This window comes from Sphaerodactylus townsendi, linkage group LG05 (assembly GCF_021028975.2).
Source record: "Sphaerodactylus townsendi isolate TG3544 linkage group LG05, MPM_Stown_v2.3, whole genome shotgun sequence".
NCBI classification, from domain to species: domain Eukaryota; kingdom Metazoa; phylum Chordata; class Lepidosauria; order Squamata; family Sphaerodactylidae; genus Sphaerodactylus; species Sphaerodactylus townsendi.
Window position 1 is genome coordinate 62,384,070 of NC_059429.1, and position 16,616 is coordinate 62,400,685.

The 16,616-nt window shown below is 43.0% G+C and overlaps 1 protein-coding gene across 1 annotated transcript in view; it reads left to right on the top strand.

The window, feature by feature from the left end:
• The window catches only part of LG05H1orf87 (linkage group 05 C1orf87 homolog), a 32,412-nt gene extending 22,105 nt beyond the window's left edge, over positions 1 to 10,307 (top strand). The window contains exons 9-12 of the mRNA XM_048495903.1: positions 1,699 to 1,769; positions 3,100 to 3,134; positions 4,576 to 4,720; positions 10,000 to 10,307. Of these exons, the coding sequence (XP_048351860.1) occupies positions 1,699 to 1,769; positions 3,100 to 3,134; positions 4,576 to 4,720; positions 10,000 to 10,160 (412 nt within the window). The 3' untranslated portion in view covers positions 10,161 to 10,307. The remainder of the gene's footprint in view (positions 1 to 1,698; positions 1,770 to 3,099; positions 3,135 to 4,575; positions 4,721 to 9,999) is intronic.
• Positions 10,308 to 16,616: the final 6,309 nt, after the last annotated feature.

The window sequence follows — 16,616 nt, forward strand, 5'->3', positions numbered from 1 at the left end:
CTGGACAGCGAGCATGTTGGCCAGGGTGCACACTTTCGCACGAAGGTGCTTTTTTTCCCACTCACTTCCCTCCACTGCATAGCTACGAAACCTGGCAGGCATGTACCCTCACAGGCATGCTGCCGTCCCTGTGCCCCTCTGTAGCTATGCAGCCTAAAAGTGGGGAATGAAAAGAAAAGGGAAGTGCGTTCAAGTAACACACTTCCCAGGGCAGCTGTTTGCTCGGCCCCGGATGCAATCCACATTAAATTTTAAAAAATCACAGATAGTGCGATTCTTGAAAAAAACAGGTTGTGACAGGAAATGCGGAGCAGGCTCGTGTTAGGAGCAGGATCCATGCGAAATTCCTCCCCAATGCGAATTTTATATTGTGGTTAGCCCATGTTTATTGGCCCGTGTGGAAAGTGCCATAGATCCTTTATATCATAGATCTCTTTTATCTATTCTGCATTGGCCCCTGATCAATTTGTCCCTGCCCCTTTTTTTCTATCTTGAACATACATTATTGGGAGAACAAATTCTGCTTCACATTGGGGAGGGAGAGGAGCAATTCTATTATTTGCTTCTATTTTCCCCTTCACCTTGATGGTGCAAGCAATTATGTGTTCACTACACCAGCATTGTTGCATACCACTGGGGGTGAGTATAATGCTCACCTGTATTCCTCTCCAGTCTACAGCACTGCCAGTATGCTACTGCACTCAAATGAAGTCTAGCAGTTTCAACACCAGAGAAGATAGGCATAAGAAATCACCTGTTGCATAGAATCAAAGCCCATCCCAGACAGAGGAGACCATCATGCAATTGGTGTTAGCTGAACATTTGACAAAGGGGCTCTCTCAGTACATTGTTTTTAATGGCAAAATCTACATAACTGCTAATTGGTAAATATCTCCCCTTGCCAACTCTGAAAATTCTGAAAAAGAAACAAGCACCAAAATAAAGCTAGAAGCAAAGCTTGTTGAATATTCCTTTTTAATTATTGCTTATAATAATTATAATAACAAAAATTGTTAAAAGTTTTTTCGTTTGGGCTTTGATTAGTTAACTTTCAAATGTGTACCTGTAATAGCAAAAGATAAAAGACAGAAGAATACCAACTCTACCACTGTCACCAACAGAGCATATGGGAATACGGGAAAAGAAAGAGAAGCCAAAACAAAGAACTGTAAGGATCACAGGTGGATCTGAGTTTCACTGAGAACCAAAAACCAAGAATACGAGAAAATTAAAAACATCATGAAAAGAATTAGTTTATTAACAGCAGAAGTCAATTAAACAGGGGACATGAGAAAAAGCACCAAATACAAAAACAGGGATCATTTCAATGTAATGAGGAATAGAATGAAAACCAGAATAAGAGAAATGTTACTAACTCATATAAGTGAATGGAAGACTAATGAAAGTACACAAGAAAGAGATATACTGGTTTAGAAAAATATGATGGAACACAATCAGGAAAAATGAATAGTGGGAAAGAAACATGAGAGATTTAAGACCCATACCCAGGAAAAAACAAGAGAACTAGACAAAGACCAAAAAGGCAAAGAAATGTGGCATTCGTTTTAATGCTTTTATTTTTGTTTGCATTTAATGTTAATGCAGCTATAATATGTGAAACTATGACAGAGTATCTCATGAAATTGCCCATCTGTTTTCAAATGCTGCATTTAATTTTGAGCTGTTTTTTTAATGCAGATGGAAATCATTTGTGGAGTTTCTAAAGGAAGTTCAGGATGGGATAGATCCTTCCTTGCTTGTTTACAGAAGTAAGCTACATCATTCCCATTTTTAAGTGAAATCTAACCATACCAAGCAGTCAACTCAATTTTAGCTTTGTATAGAAAACTGTTGGAATATTCCCCATTTGTACTAATCACTCTACTAAATGCCACTAATATTCAGAAGGTGACTAAACACTAAGATGTGCCACTCATGATCATCAATACTGTCTGAGCTCATAAGAATGCTGGTACTATCCTATGCTCCTTGTACTGTACTAAGGTTGATAATTAAGCCAGTTTTATGTCATGTATCTGCATTAATATTTCCACTTTGTAGAGAAAAGAACCTATGTTGCCATGCGTAATAAATGGAACTGTGTGAGCTATTTTAGTAAGCAAGATACGACACTTGACAACAAATGATAGGTTTATAGGAAAATCACCATGTGTTGTGACTCTTAGAGAAATGACATTCACTGCTTAATTTGTGAATAGCCCTTGACCTTTATTTTGGAAACCAAGCCTGATCAGGGAACATGAAGAAGACAGGTGCTAGGGTTCCGGTACCTGAAAGGGGTGGGGGATCTCCTGCCTCCAGCTGCCACTTCCAGCAGTCAGCAGCAGAAAAATTAAGTTAAAGAAATCTCCATTGGTGTAATGGTGTTATTTCACATCCAAGGAAACCCAGAAGTAAAGGAATGCCTCTCTAGGAAACGATATAGTTTCCAGTAATTCCTAGAGAGGTTGAACATCACTTCTGGGTGACATAATGCTGTTGTACAAATAGCATCCCCCATGTCCCCATCCCCTCTCCAGACTCTTGCCAGTTGCCAGCTGCTGGATGGCAACCCTAACACATGGATATATCATGTGCTCCTTTTTCTTCCCCATGGCCCATGCAGTAACCATTCTCACACTGCAAGCTAGCCCCATCTGCTGCAAAAGCAGCAAACAACATGTAGGTGACTGCGGTATATGACATTCCAAAAGGAGGGGGGACTTATTCAGAGGTTTGAGCCCTTGTTTGTGCTGGCTGCTGAATTAAACTACAGAAAATGCATAGTGTACCCATTTGTGCTTGTGGTTCTTCAGTTATCCAGTTTGGGACATGAATACAAAAGTTAGCTTCTACAACTAGGTAAGATAGCTTTATGAATGACTTAAAGGATTGTGGCAATAGTGACTTTATCAACATTTAGCTGAAATGTTAAAGAGAAAGTTGAACATGCCCAATGTCAGTGTTCAGATTTGGTAACACTATCAACTGGTACTTCAGAAATTCACATCTTCATGCCTATTTGAATTAACCCTGTTCTGGGCAAATGAGATCCTGTTCTGCCAACTGCAGAAAAATCTTACTCATTTTTCATTTTAGAAGGAAACAAGGGAAAAATTGAAGATGACACTCAGGTATTGTCAAAAACATTTTGATTGATTCACTATTGTTAAGAGGGTTAAACTCGCCATTAGATGTTTAAAGAGGTGAATCTGGGTTTCCTGAATTTGATTATCTCTCCTTGGAGCCATATGGCAGCTCTTGAGACTGTCTGAAAATTAAGGAGAGCTTGACTGAGCTGGGAACTGTGACAGTGGAGGGGAAGAGCAGTTGTCTTCCCATGCATGCTATTTTCCTGAATAGAAATGACGCTGAAGGGAAGCTATTCCACCTGCACAGACTGCCCATGGAACAGCCAAGAATGGGGAGATATATCCCCCCCATGCTATTTCTGTTAAGTCTGTTTTGATTCTGATTTCTAAATGTTGTGCTTGAAATTTAAGCATCTCCCTGTATCTGAACAAAGAATTTAGAAACTGTTCCTCATTAATTTCCCTCTATCCATACCATGCTAAACTATGTAAAATTATGAGGCATGAGACTGAATTTCACAAGCTTGCTGCTTCAGTTTGACTATTATGTGTGTAATTTGTATATTCATATATTCCTTCACATTATTTACAGTCTGCCTTCCTTACTGAGAATCAAGGTGAATAATACAATGTAAATCAATAGGAGCAATCAATAGGATGATCCATCTAACATGCAATATAGTAAGATATAATAAGATTTGAAATTGCTGAAATTGTCCATAAATGGCATAAAAGGTGTGCTCATATAAATAGTGTATAAATGGTATGCATGTTTAAAAAGCCATCATCAACAGCGGGCCTTTCCCCATTCCCTTCCATCCCCCCTATGCCGCGCGCTGCTCTCAGCGCGCGGCATCCCTGGCGCGCGCCCAGGCATCCCCACGACCCCGCGCTCTGTGCAGGGTCGTCAAAAGGCGCCATTCGGAAGAGCGCCTGGGATGCCGCGAGCTATGGGGGCGCGACAGCGGCAGCGTCGGGGCGGCTGCGCTGTGGCCGCCCCTGCCGTGGGGAGGGAGGAGGAACCCCGCACTACTCTCCTCAAGTAGCGCGGGGCCTACGGTAAGTGGGGAAAGACCCTCCAATACAAATTAGACAGACTGAAGCCAATAAAAATAACATTCATAATCAAAAAGTAATTGAAATAGCCACATAGGCTTGTCTCCAAAAATATTTTGTACTGTCGTTGGTTTACTTTGCAAGAGAAAGAAAATTGAAAGCAAATTTTTCCTGCACTATTTAGGTTGTCAGTTTAGGCCAAATGTACAAACACCAGAAGTGATTCTATCATAGAGAACAGGAATGTGGACAAGGATATAAGCTGTCCATTTCTAAGCACCTGCTAAAGTAATCTTGTCGAAATCTGAAGATGACACTGAAGCTACTGTGATCCCCCTGCCAGCTGCCCCTGAGCAGAAAGTTAAGTAGTGCTATAGTTCTGAATTTGATATCTTATTTATTTATTTGTTTATTTATTTATTTGCAGCTGGATAAAGGAGAGCACACCAAAACTTGGGAGCAAGAAAAAGATTATTCATCTGACCCCAGTGATTCTGAGGAACGAGATGATTGGATAGACCGGTTCAGGAAACTGGAGAAAGCTCTCTATTTGTCTGATGTCAAAAACACAGGCAAGAACTCCCATGGATGAATTTTTGGTGGAGGCTGCAGCTGTTGACTTAATTTTGCATTTCATTTTTGACTTGTGTTTCATTTTAGCTTCAAATTCATCTGTGGTTGACTAAGGCAAATGTTATGCAACAGTTCATTATTGGTGACTCCAAATATAAATATGGTGGTATATCTAAGTATGTCATGTGCCATGGGCACCACTTGAAGGAAGGTGCCATTCCTGCCTACTTGCCACAGCCACATCCTTTCAGCGACCCTCAAAAGTGTAGCTATATCTTCTATCTTCTAGAACAGGGGTAGGGAACCTGCGGCTCTCCAGATGTTCAGGAACTACAATTCCCATCAGCCTGGGGGGGGGGGGGGTGGGGGGGGGGGGGGGTGGGGGGGGGGGGGGGTGGGGGGGGGGGGGGGTGGGGGGGGGGGGGGGTGGGGGGGGGGGGGGGTGGGGGGGGGGGGGGGTGGGGGGGGGGGGGGGTGGGGGGGGGGGGGGGTGGGGGGGGGGGGGGGTGGGGGGGGGGGGGTGTGGGGGGGGAGGGGAGGGGGGGGGGGGGGGGGTGGGGGGGGGGGGGGGGGGGGGGGGGGGGGGGTGGGGGGGGGGGGGGGGGGGGGGGGGGGGGGGGGGGGGGGGGGGGGGGGGGGGGGGGGGGGGGGGGGGGGGGGGGGGGGGGGGGGAAGGGGGGGGGGGGGGGGGGGGGGGGGGGGGGGGGGCAGGAAGGGGGGGGGGGGGAGGGGGCACAGCATGGCCAATTGGCCATGCTGGCAGAGGCTGATGGGAATTGTAGTTCCTGAACATCTGGAGAGCCGCAGGTTCCCTACCCCTGTTCTAGAAAAAGTTCAGAGAAGGGCAATGAGGATCATTGCAGCCAGGATTGGAGCACCTTCCTTATGAGGAGAGGCTGCAGCCAGTGGCGTTTCTGCCTAGGGACAGGGGGTACCCTATGTCCCCGGGCGCCCCCCATTTGGTCACGTGGGGGGGCGCCACCATTTCAGGGTCGTTTATGTGATTTTTAATTTTTTTACTGTTTTTAACGTTTTGGCCTGCAGGGGGCGCATTTTTAAGGCTAGAAACACCAAATTTTCAGGGTACCATCCAGAGACTGTCCTGATGATACCACCCAAGTTTGGTGATGTTTGGTTCAGGGGAAGCAAAGTTATGGACCCCCAAAGAGGGTGCCCCCATCCCCATTGTTTTCAATGGGAGCTAACAGGAGATTGGGGCTACCCATTTGAGGGACCATAACTTTGCCCCCCCTGAACCTAACTTCACCAAACTTGGGTGACATCATAAGAATAGTTACCAGATGATACCCTGAAATTTTTGTGTCACTAGCTTTAAAAATACACCCCTTACAGGCACCCCAAGAAAGTTGCCCAAGATTCTTTGTTTTGCAGTGACTTTGCTCCATTGTAGCCAATGGGGAATTTCTGAGTGTGTAGGCAGGCTGCACATTTTTGAAGACAGAGGCACCAGACTTTCAAGGTGGCTCAGGAGGCCCTCCTGGTAATAGCATCCAGGCATAGAGACCTTTGCTTCTGAGGGTTCAATTTTATGGGCCCCCAAAAGGCTTATTTTGTTTTCATGCTCCAGATGGCTCTGTGGTAGAGGTTTCAATGGGAGGCACTGTGGTAGGGGTCTTGCTCTGGGTGGGGGCATTTCCTGCAGGGCTGCTGGTGTGAGTCTCCTGAAAGGAACCAACCAAATTTGCTAAAATGCTGTGGGCACCAAGTTGAAGGTAAACCTGATGCCCACAGCATTCGGCCATCCCAGGCAAACTTTAGTGCCCCCACCCAGAGCAAGACCACTACCACATTGCCTCCTGTTGAAACCTCTACTACAGCGCCAGCTGGGCATAACAGAAAGCCCCATTGAAGTCTATGGTGGGAAAAATAATGTTTCCCACCATAGAACTTGCTGAAGAGCCTGGCAGATTCTGGGGAATTTCTGAGTGTGTAAGCACTGACCACACATTTTTTAAGATAGAGGCGCCAGACTTTCAAGGTGGCTCCAAGAGTCCTTGGGTAATAGCATCCAAGCTTGGTGAGCTTTGCTTCTGGAGTGGCGGGGGGGGGGGCGAGTTGAGAGAGTTCTGAGAGAACTCAGCCCGCAGGCTTCATGGGCAGGAGCATGGAAACAAAATAAGCCTTTTGGGGGCCCATAAAATTGAACCCTCAGAAGCAAAGGTCTCTATGCCTGGATGCTTTTACCAGGAGGGCTTCCTGAGCCACCTTGAAAGTCTGGTGCCTCTATCTTCAGAAATGTGCAGCCTGCCTCAGAAATTCCCCATTGGCTACAATGGAGCAAAGTCACTGCAAAACAAAGAATCTTGGGCAACTTTCTTGGGGTGCCTGTAAGGGGTGTATTTTTAAAGCTAGTGACACCACAATTTCAGGGTATCATCTGGTAACTATTCTTATGATGCCACCCAAGTTTGGTGAAGTTAGGTTCAGGGGGAGCAAAGTTATGGTCCCTCAAATGGGTAGCCCCCATCTACTGTTAGCTCCCATTGAAAACAATGGGGATGGGGGCATTCCATTTGGGCGTCCATAACTTTGCTTCCCCTGAACCAAACATCACCAAACTTGGGTGGTATCATCAGGGCAGTCTCTGGATGATGCCCTGAAATTATGGTGCTGTTAGCTTTAAAAATGCCCTCCCTGCAGGCCGAAAAACACCAAAAATACCCCCCCCCCAAGCCCAAATACCTTGCATTCACATTTGTTCATATTTGGGCAGGACATAATTGGACACTTTTTGTCCAAATTTGCCCAAATTTGCCCAGATTCTGGCTGAATCTGGTATTTGTTTCATCTAAATCTCCAACCCTCAAAAGTGATGCTGTTTCAGGGTGGGGGAGAATCCACCCCCAAACAGCATCACTTTCAATTTTGTTTTAACCGGAGACCCCAGATTCTCCCTTTAAGGTGGATTTAAAAGAAGAATCTGAGCTCCCTAGTTTAAGCACCATTGAAAGTGATGCTGTTTGGGGGTGGATTCCACTGGAGGTGTTTTGTGAGAGATGATGCTGACATTTGTTTGGTAAATGTTTTGCTGGGGGTGGTTTGTGAGAGGTTTACATGCTTAATACCCACTTGCACTGGCTTGGAGTTGTTTCTCAGGCTAACAACCTACCTCATAGGGTTGTTGTGATTAGGAAATTAGGAAAAGAGTTGGTGGGGAGAGAGCCATGTATGTTTTGCTGGGAGTTGGAGGTGTTTTGTGAGCTGGTGCAAAAAATAATTGTTTGTTCATGGTGAGGGTGTGGGGGGGGGGGGGGGTGGGGGGGGGGGCCGGGGTGGGGGGGGGGGGGGGGGGGGGGGGGGGGGGGGGGGGGGGGGGGGGGGGGGGGGGGGGGGGGGGTGAAGCATGGCCAATTGGCCATGCTGGTAGGGGCTGATGGGAATTGTAGTTCCTGAACATCTGGAGAGCCGCAGGTTCCCTACCCCTGTTCTAGAAAAAGTTCAGAGAAGGGCAATGAGGATCATTGCAGCCAGGATTGGAGCACCTTCCTTATGAGGAGAGGCTGCAGCGTTTAGGACTCTTTAGTTTGGAGAGGAGACGTCTGAGGGGGGATATGATTGAAGTCTATAAAATTATGCATGGGGTTAAATGTTGACAGAGAGACATTTCTCTCTCTTTCTCACAATACTAGAACCAGGGGGCATCCATTGAAAATGTTGTGGGGAAGAATAAGGACTAATAAAAGGAAAAAAAATTTCACGCAACGTGTGATTGGTGTTTGGAATATGCTGCCACAGGAGGTGGTGATGGCCACTAACCTGGATAGCTTTAAAAAGGGCTTGGACAGATTTATGGAGGAGAGGTTGATCTATGGCTACCAATCTTGATCCTCCTTGATCTCAGATTGCAAATGCCTTAGCAGACCAGGTGCTCAGGAGCAGCAGCAGCAGAAGGCCATTGCTTTCACATCCTGCAACATGAGCTCCCAAAGGCACCTGGTGGGCCACTGTGAGTAGCAGAGTGCTGGACTGGATGGACTTTAGTCTGATCCAGCTGGCTTGTTCTTATGTTCTTATGTTCTTATTAGCTCCCATTGGAAATAATGAGGGATGGGGCACCCCCTTTGGAAGTCCATAACTTTGGACCCCCTGAACCAAACCTCACCAAACTTGGGTGGTATAATCAGGATGGTCTCCCAAAAAAACCCTGAAATTTTGGTGCTGCTAGCCTAAAAACCGCGCCCCTGCAGGCCACCAACTTAAAAAATGCTAAAAATACAAAAAAAAAACCCACAAACAGGGAGCAGAGCTTTGGACATGTATTGGGGGGGGTTGAACCCGGGGAAAAAAACCCTTATGTCCTTGCACCCTTTGCATGTGCCCTTGCATGCTGAGCTTTGCTGTACTTGCCAGAGAGACTCAAGCCCCAAAGTCCACATGCCAGCTTGTAGGAGGGGACGGTGAGCTATCATTTGCATGGCCCCCAGCTAAGCCCCTCCCACCACTCTCAGTTGAAAGTCAGCCCTGATACCTCACTACTCCACTTCCCCTCTCTCTGCTCACTTGTTCACTTAAGCCTGCTCCTTAAGTTCTCTTTTCTGAGTGTGCCAAGAGCTTGCATGCTGAGGAGAAAGGGCAGATGGGGTGTGGCTAGAAAGCACAGTGGTCTTTTGCTGTGGCCAGCAGCTGCTACATTCCCCTCTCAAATTGGCAGTTGCCGGTCAGGCTGGTCACCAGGTGAGGGTCAGAACAGCTGATTTACTGCAAAACAGAGGCACCCTGGTTCTGAGGAGATCTATTCTGTGCCTGCAAATTCATGTGCAACTGAGGGTTGGCAGCTGTTGCCCCATCGGGCATGAAATGCACAAATCTCCTAGCTAGAAAGGTGCCAATGAAGATCAGCCTGCCAATGCCAGAAGCCCTAGCCACTACTTGCCCAACATGCTGCAGAAGGTAAGCATGTCCTGGCTCAGTGGACTTGCAGTGTCTGCCTAGAGGAGCTAGCCAACTGAGGAAGAATCCCCAGCAGCAGATTTTTCCATCCCCCTCTGATTTTAACTTGAAATTGGTGGTCTCCAGAAGGGATGTAACTATGGGAAATAGAGGACAGTAATGCACTGCCAGTGCTTGCTATAGGTGCTATTTTGCAAAAGTACACCCCTAGATAAATAGGTATTTCTTCGTGGGGTGGGGGGGACTCCACAAGGGACTGTTTGCTTCCTTGGAGTTATTTTTGCTCAATATTCAAATCTAATGGGCTATAAGTTCAGGGGACAGGTACCAGTTTAAAAACCTTGTTTCTTTTTGTAATTGTATACAGGCAAGTTGAACAGAGAAAAGGCCAAACGCTTGATCCATAACTACAACCAAATTTATGATCTGTGCCTTAGTCCACTGAAAATTGACAAAGCCTTTCAACATTCCCGTCCTGGTCAAGACATGCCATTGGAACCTCTGCTGCATTATTTAAAGGAGCTGTAACCTGTTTTTGTACTATGGTTCACATGACTGTATTTCTCTTTTATCTTATGCTTAATCACTTATTGACATTATGTCTGATTCAGTATCTGTAAAGTTGTCATTTCATGCTAATTCAATATTGAATGCTATGTCTGAGTGAATTTCAATAAAGTTTTGTCTTTGAAATTATTATTACTGTTACTTTAAATATTTATATCCTTCCTCTTGATCAATTGCTCTTGAAGATGACTTTGTGCCACAAAGAATCTAAAACTTTTAAAGATGAAAACTATGCAAGAAAGAAAGCTTTGTACAGAGTGTGGGTCCTGGGTGGAAGCGTAATGAAGACAGAGCTGCATCTTATAATGGCAGAACAGAGGAAAGCAGCTACTGCAGGAAGCGGGCCATACAATATTGATATAACTGTCTCTAACAAATTATACCAATAATATTCCAAAGAGCCTGAGGGTAGTTTCTTCTTTGAGTCTTAATTACCACCTTATTTCTGGACAATAACCTCCATCATCATCAACCATGTAGGAACATAGTATGAACATATCACACAAAACTGGATAGAGAGGGTTGACTAGGTATCCTAAAGGCATTTGGACAACAATGCAGCTTGTTTGTCAATGCAGTCATAGATCATGGTGAGATTCTTTTCTTCAAATTGCTAAACAATATGCATAGCTGTCATTGTCATTTAAGGTTCTCCATGCCTTTTCTTGTGCAGTATGAAGAACTAATCCATCTCATTCAATATTGTGTTTGTGTGAAAGTCTAGTCATTAACAGAATTTACTGCTTTTTAATAGTTCCATTCAAGCTCTTCAAGAAGAAAATTATAACTTCTCCAGAATACTGCTTTTGTATTGTAGAGTTAGGGATGGGACAGTTATCTTGAAGACCAGTTACAACATAGGAAAAGCAAATAATAATTACTTCTCATTTACTCTATAGTATTCTTTAGAAGCATGGAAACATGGCTTTAATAGTTCTGTGTGGATTTTAGGATTCCATAGATCCTTAACAATTAGGTATTTGTTCAGATTTTACATACCAATCTTTTTTTTCTTTTTGGAAGTAGTTTTCCCATCTGTTTGCTCCACTTTCCCATCTGTTCCTGACGGCTCACAGTTATATTCAATATGTTTACAAGTGCTAAAAGGAATTTCTTCTAACAGAGAAATGGCGTGCCACTTAAAATATGTATGATCTGGGATATTAAGTGAAGAACGGGCCCAAGGTTTGAAAGGAATATGGAATTTTAAGCATAGACACAGGAAAAGGGTATAGATACAACACTGAGAATAAGGAAAATCCTTAATATTTTAAAAACTAATTCAGTGCCACAACATTCTCTTCCTCTTCCTTTTTGTTCTTCCAATATTTGCCCAGAACTTCACTGTCTTGTACCCTATAGTATCACACAAAACGCTGTGTGGTCCAGTGTGATCTAGTGTTGTGGTTTTAACCCTAACCTCTGCAAATGTAACTAACTTTCCTCCCCTGGTCATTTTTGGAAACCAGGGAATGTTTATATGATGACTTCCTTTGCATATTTGCAAGGATACTAAAAATTCTTTCAAATATCAAAAGTTCCATAGGGTGAAAAGTCACGACAGTTAAACTGCTTTAAAATAAGTTCAAAATTGGATGGGTGATTTTAAAAGGAAAGAGTATGGATAGCATCTGCTCAGCCTCATGACTGTGAGACAGTTTGAAGTGAGTCTCCAGTGTTCAGTCCCACTACCAGTTTTGACTACTATGGTGATTCAGCACTAACTGAATGAAGTGCTAATAAGGAAGGGTGCCATTCTTCATAAATCAGCCAAGAAAAATTAATGATAGGTAAAGAAGTTTGAGTGAGAATTGACCTTGACCAAAAAAAAAAAAGAGTTTTGTCGAGAGAAAGTGGGAAATGTTTGAGTGAGATTAATTGAATTTGTATACCTTCTGCACAAACCTTTTAGGTTGCAAGATTAATAATACAGGGTTGCTGATTCCATCTATTCCTCCCTTCCCTTCCAACTTTCTTTGTGAAACTGAATGAGCCTCAGCAAGGCACCAACACAGGATTAATGTCAATCCCCTATTACTTCTGATTGTCATTAATTTCCCAGTTTGGACTGGTTACAACGGCTATGTTAAAGTTACATTCAGTTCAGATTTTGCATCCCTAACTTGAAGTCCTGAGATACTATTCCTGTAAAGGTTTTTAGAAAACAATTAGCAACTTGCCCTTTCTCAATTATTTGTGAGCCTTGATTTTTGGGACTTTTGCTCTTTCAGCAACTTACCCCTTACCAAATTCCACTTGTTTGGTGTAAACATTACATAGACAAGAGAGCAGAATGATGTAGCTTAATGCTGTATGCTTTGATATGTGAGTGCCTTACTCACTGGCTGCTGCCTGGTTGCTACCTGGTTTGCTCCCTCTTCATCATGTGTAATGCTATGGTCGGCTGCCAAGAATGCCTAACTTTTTTGTGCCTGTAGAAACACAGGGGGAGTCAGTCGTTCAGATGTCTGAGGCTGTCTATTGACACCAGTGTGTGATTTCGCTAAGCTATGGCGACATGATTAGAGAAGCTGCAATATGCAGATATTTGTATTGCCATAGCTTTGCAGACATCTCCTTCAAAACAACAGCAAAAAAGGAAACACAACACATGCGCGGTATTGCTAGACAACACAAACTTTATTCATCTACTTCTTACAGCAAAATAGTGCGTTGATGAACTGCAAGCAGAGGAAACCTCTGTGGGGGATCTTCACAAAGAATCTGCTGCAGTGCACAAAATGGTGGGCATGAGCAACGGAAATGGAAGTAAGAGGTTTAGGCAAGAGAAATAGAGCATTTCCCATTTGCTTGTGTTCGCTCAGCAGGCAGGAATCACCTTCAACCTGGATTCAGGTGGGGGAAATATCACTAGTTTAGTGATTTTTGAAAAACCCAGGTTGAGAGGAATAAAATGGGCTGAAATAATTTTGGGGAAGAGACCTGTGCAAAGTTCTTCTCCAAAACACTTTTAATAACATCTTAAAGATGTTATATTTATGTTGTGCAGAATCCATCAATGATCAACCAGATACCTCTAGAAGGTTTTAAATCAGAGCATGGACCTGTTCTTGCTCCTAGCAACTTGTGTTGGCTCTGAACATGAAGGTTCCATATAGCCATTATTGATGGTACTGACCTCCAGGAATTTGTCCAATATCCTTTTGAACCCATGTTAGCTAGTGGCCACATCTACAGTTCAATGGCAGTAGGTTCCATACAGTTTTGTTGTTGTTTATCTGTCCTCAGACTAATATTATATGCTTCATTAGCTTCAATAGTTTCATTAGCTTCATTAGCTTCATTAGCTTCAATTAGTTTCAATATTATGGAAGAAGGGGAAAAAGTTGCTGTGATTCTAAGGGCACTGTCTAGCAGGCGAGAACTACACTACTGATTTTTTTTTTGCAAGAATGGGAAGAAAAGGATAACCAAACATGAAGATATTCCCAGGTTAGTTTAACCAAGATTAAAGACACAATGCTACCTTTCAGACCCCCATATTTTGCAAACAGAACTTTGCAAGTTTATGTCTAGTTGAAATTTTACGTTGATCTAATGATTTGGATCACAGCATTCTGGAGACAGAGGAGGTAGCCAAGCAATGTACAGAGTCTCCGCACAAAATCAATTGAATATTCTACTCCACATTTTGAATATTTAGAATTAATGTTGTTTGAACAGGCCAACATCTGCTCTGGCTTTTCAGTATTCCTCAGCAACAGTCACACTCCCATACATCATCAGCACCAGGACTTAGAATAATCATAGTGCCAAAAACACCCCTTCCAAAACCTGTGAAAAATCCAGTTGCACTACAGACATCCATTCAGGCCTATGCAGATGCCAACATATCAGCAAATCCTCTCCTTCTGCTTTTGCAATTCAAAAGGTAGCTTTAAAACATGCTGTTTCCATAAGATCCACTTTCTGCTTTTCCTCTTTTAAAATGCATATTATTCATTAGCAGCCTAATATGAGTTTCAGACTACATCATGTCTGTGCCAGAAGGGCATATGCACATGGCCATGTGCTTTAGACAGATAAGTACATAAACAGCATATTGGCACCAGACAGACATCTGTGCCTGGAAAAATGCTTCTGATATATACATGAATGACATTTACTTTTAATTAAATTCACACAGAAAAGAAAGGAAAACTTGGCTGCTCCTTTCCTTCTCAGAAAGGTGTTTTAATAGTAGGGCTGCAATATTTTGATGCCTATGTTATATTATAATGTCTTCCAATATCAAATCTATTAATCAAATGCTTAACATTTGTCCAGATAGAGATCAGAGGGAAGTAAAGTATATGGCAAGAACTTTTAGGTGGAGTACTGACAGATTGAATCCCTGTCTGCAGAGGCTTGGCTGTCCAGTAAGAAGACACAATTGAAACCCATTTCTCAATAAATCTGGCCTTTCTTCCCAGCTGAGCTAGATTTATGTGCAAGTTGAGTAAATTACAATATAGGGGCTCAGTTTATGAAGAGCCTCTGAATACCACCCTACCCCCCAAAAAACCTTTTCAATTTTAATCATAGAATAGTAGATTTGGGGGAGAGTGTTATGAGGCCTCTTAAATTTGACATAGCTTAGAACAGAGGTCACTGTGCTCATCAACACCTTTCTTGATGTTCACCCAGTGTTTTCAGAAAGTGAATGAGTTTTTTACCCAGCATGGCTTCTGAATGACTATTGGAAATCTAATTGGCTATGCAGATTTAAATAACATTGCCACCACACTGTTGATTTATCTCTCTCATGTCTCTTTCCTGAATTGCCCCTTTCTCCCCTGTACTTAGACTTCTTCTGGGGCATATGTGATTAATTTTCCAGAACTATCAGCATGCTTTGTAAACCTACTGTGGTAGAAAGTGTAGTCAAATTACAGCTGACTCATGGTGACCCTGTAGGATTTTCAAGGCAAGAGATGAACAGAGGTGAGTTGCTGTTGCCTGATTCTGTGTAACAACCAAGAGTTGCTTCCTTGGTGGTCTCCCATCCAAGCACTAACCAGAACTGATCCTGCTTAGCTTTTAAGATATAACAAGATCAAGCTAGTCTGGACCATGCAGGAAGGTTCAGCTGACAGAAGAAAATAGTAGTTGTGGAGGGAGTAAAATGGGAATGGAGTGTGGTCTTCAAGGACATTTGAATTGAATAGCAGGGCTGATACAGATTTATACCACCCTTCCCACTAAGTGCTCACACAATGGGTTTGGAGCCAGTTTCTTGAGCCCAGTATTGAGTTGAAGCTTAACAGTTGGCATGTAGTGCTGGGTTACCTCAGTGTATTTTTATGCCAAAAAGGTGTTAAGATAGTGGGTGGATAGGATGCTCCTCAAAACTGACAGGAGACAAACTTTCAAATCTCATTGGTAGAGGAGGTGAATGATGGTTCCATGGGAAAATATGTGGATGCTGATGTTTTCTTTGATAATGTTCATAGCCCAAATAGAATAACAAACTGAGCTAAATGGTTGATATCTGAGGAGACTGAATTCCATGGAAAACATAGCAAAGGGAATTAAAATATCAACCTGAGAAACTGATGTAATTGAATGTCTAATCTAAATGTTGGGCTGATCCTGTTGCATATTTATGCAGTGCAATAATAAATTAACTTCAGTTATGACTCTGGAAGGGGGGGAGAGATTGTTAAAATCATGCACTTGGTAAGCCAATTTGAACATCAGAAAAAAAACAGAATATAAAGTTTTAAATAAACAACGTTAGAAGTTACAACTGGAAACGTGCTAAGAAAACAGCAAACATTCCAACACTTCCCTTTCAAATTAATCTCGAGGTTTACAAGACCATACATTAAAGATGACTCAGAGATGGTATTTTACTCTAGTTAGGATAGTCCATGTAATGAAAGTAGATAATAAAGAGGCTGTGGTGAATTGGGGAAGTCTATTCATATGTGGTGATCATGTCCAGTTACAGTGAATGTTTGAAGATCAATATTTGTAAAAACTGCTAAAATAACCCAGGAATCAATAAATCCTAGCATTGAACTAGCCTTACTCAATTTATCTATCAATGCCCAGTGTTGGAAAAATGTCAAAGTGATTTCCTTAGAAAAATGTGAATAGTGAAATGGCCTTCATTAACAGTAACGGGAGACAGAAGAAGACTAATATCTAAAGTAGTAGGTCTGTCTTACAAGATAGTATCTGAGTCAGATTCCACATGGGCCAAAAACAGCAGTGCGAGAATGGTTTAAAATGGTTTAAAACGGTGTAAAAGGGTTTACACCGTTTTCACACCGCTGTTTTTGGCCCATGCGGAATCTGCCAAAGGCGCTGTCTCTTTTTTTAAAATTTTTTTTATTAAAAATATAAAAGTCATTACAGTTTCCAATATCATTGTCATTTACTTTCAAATACATAACCATATAAACATAGACC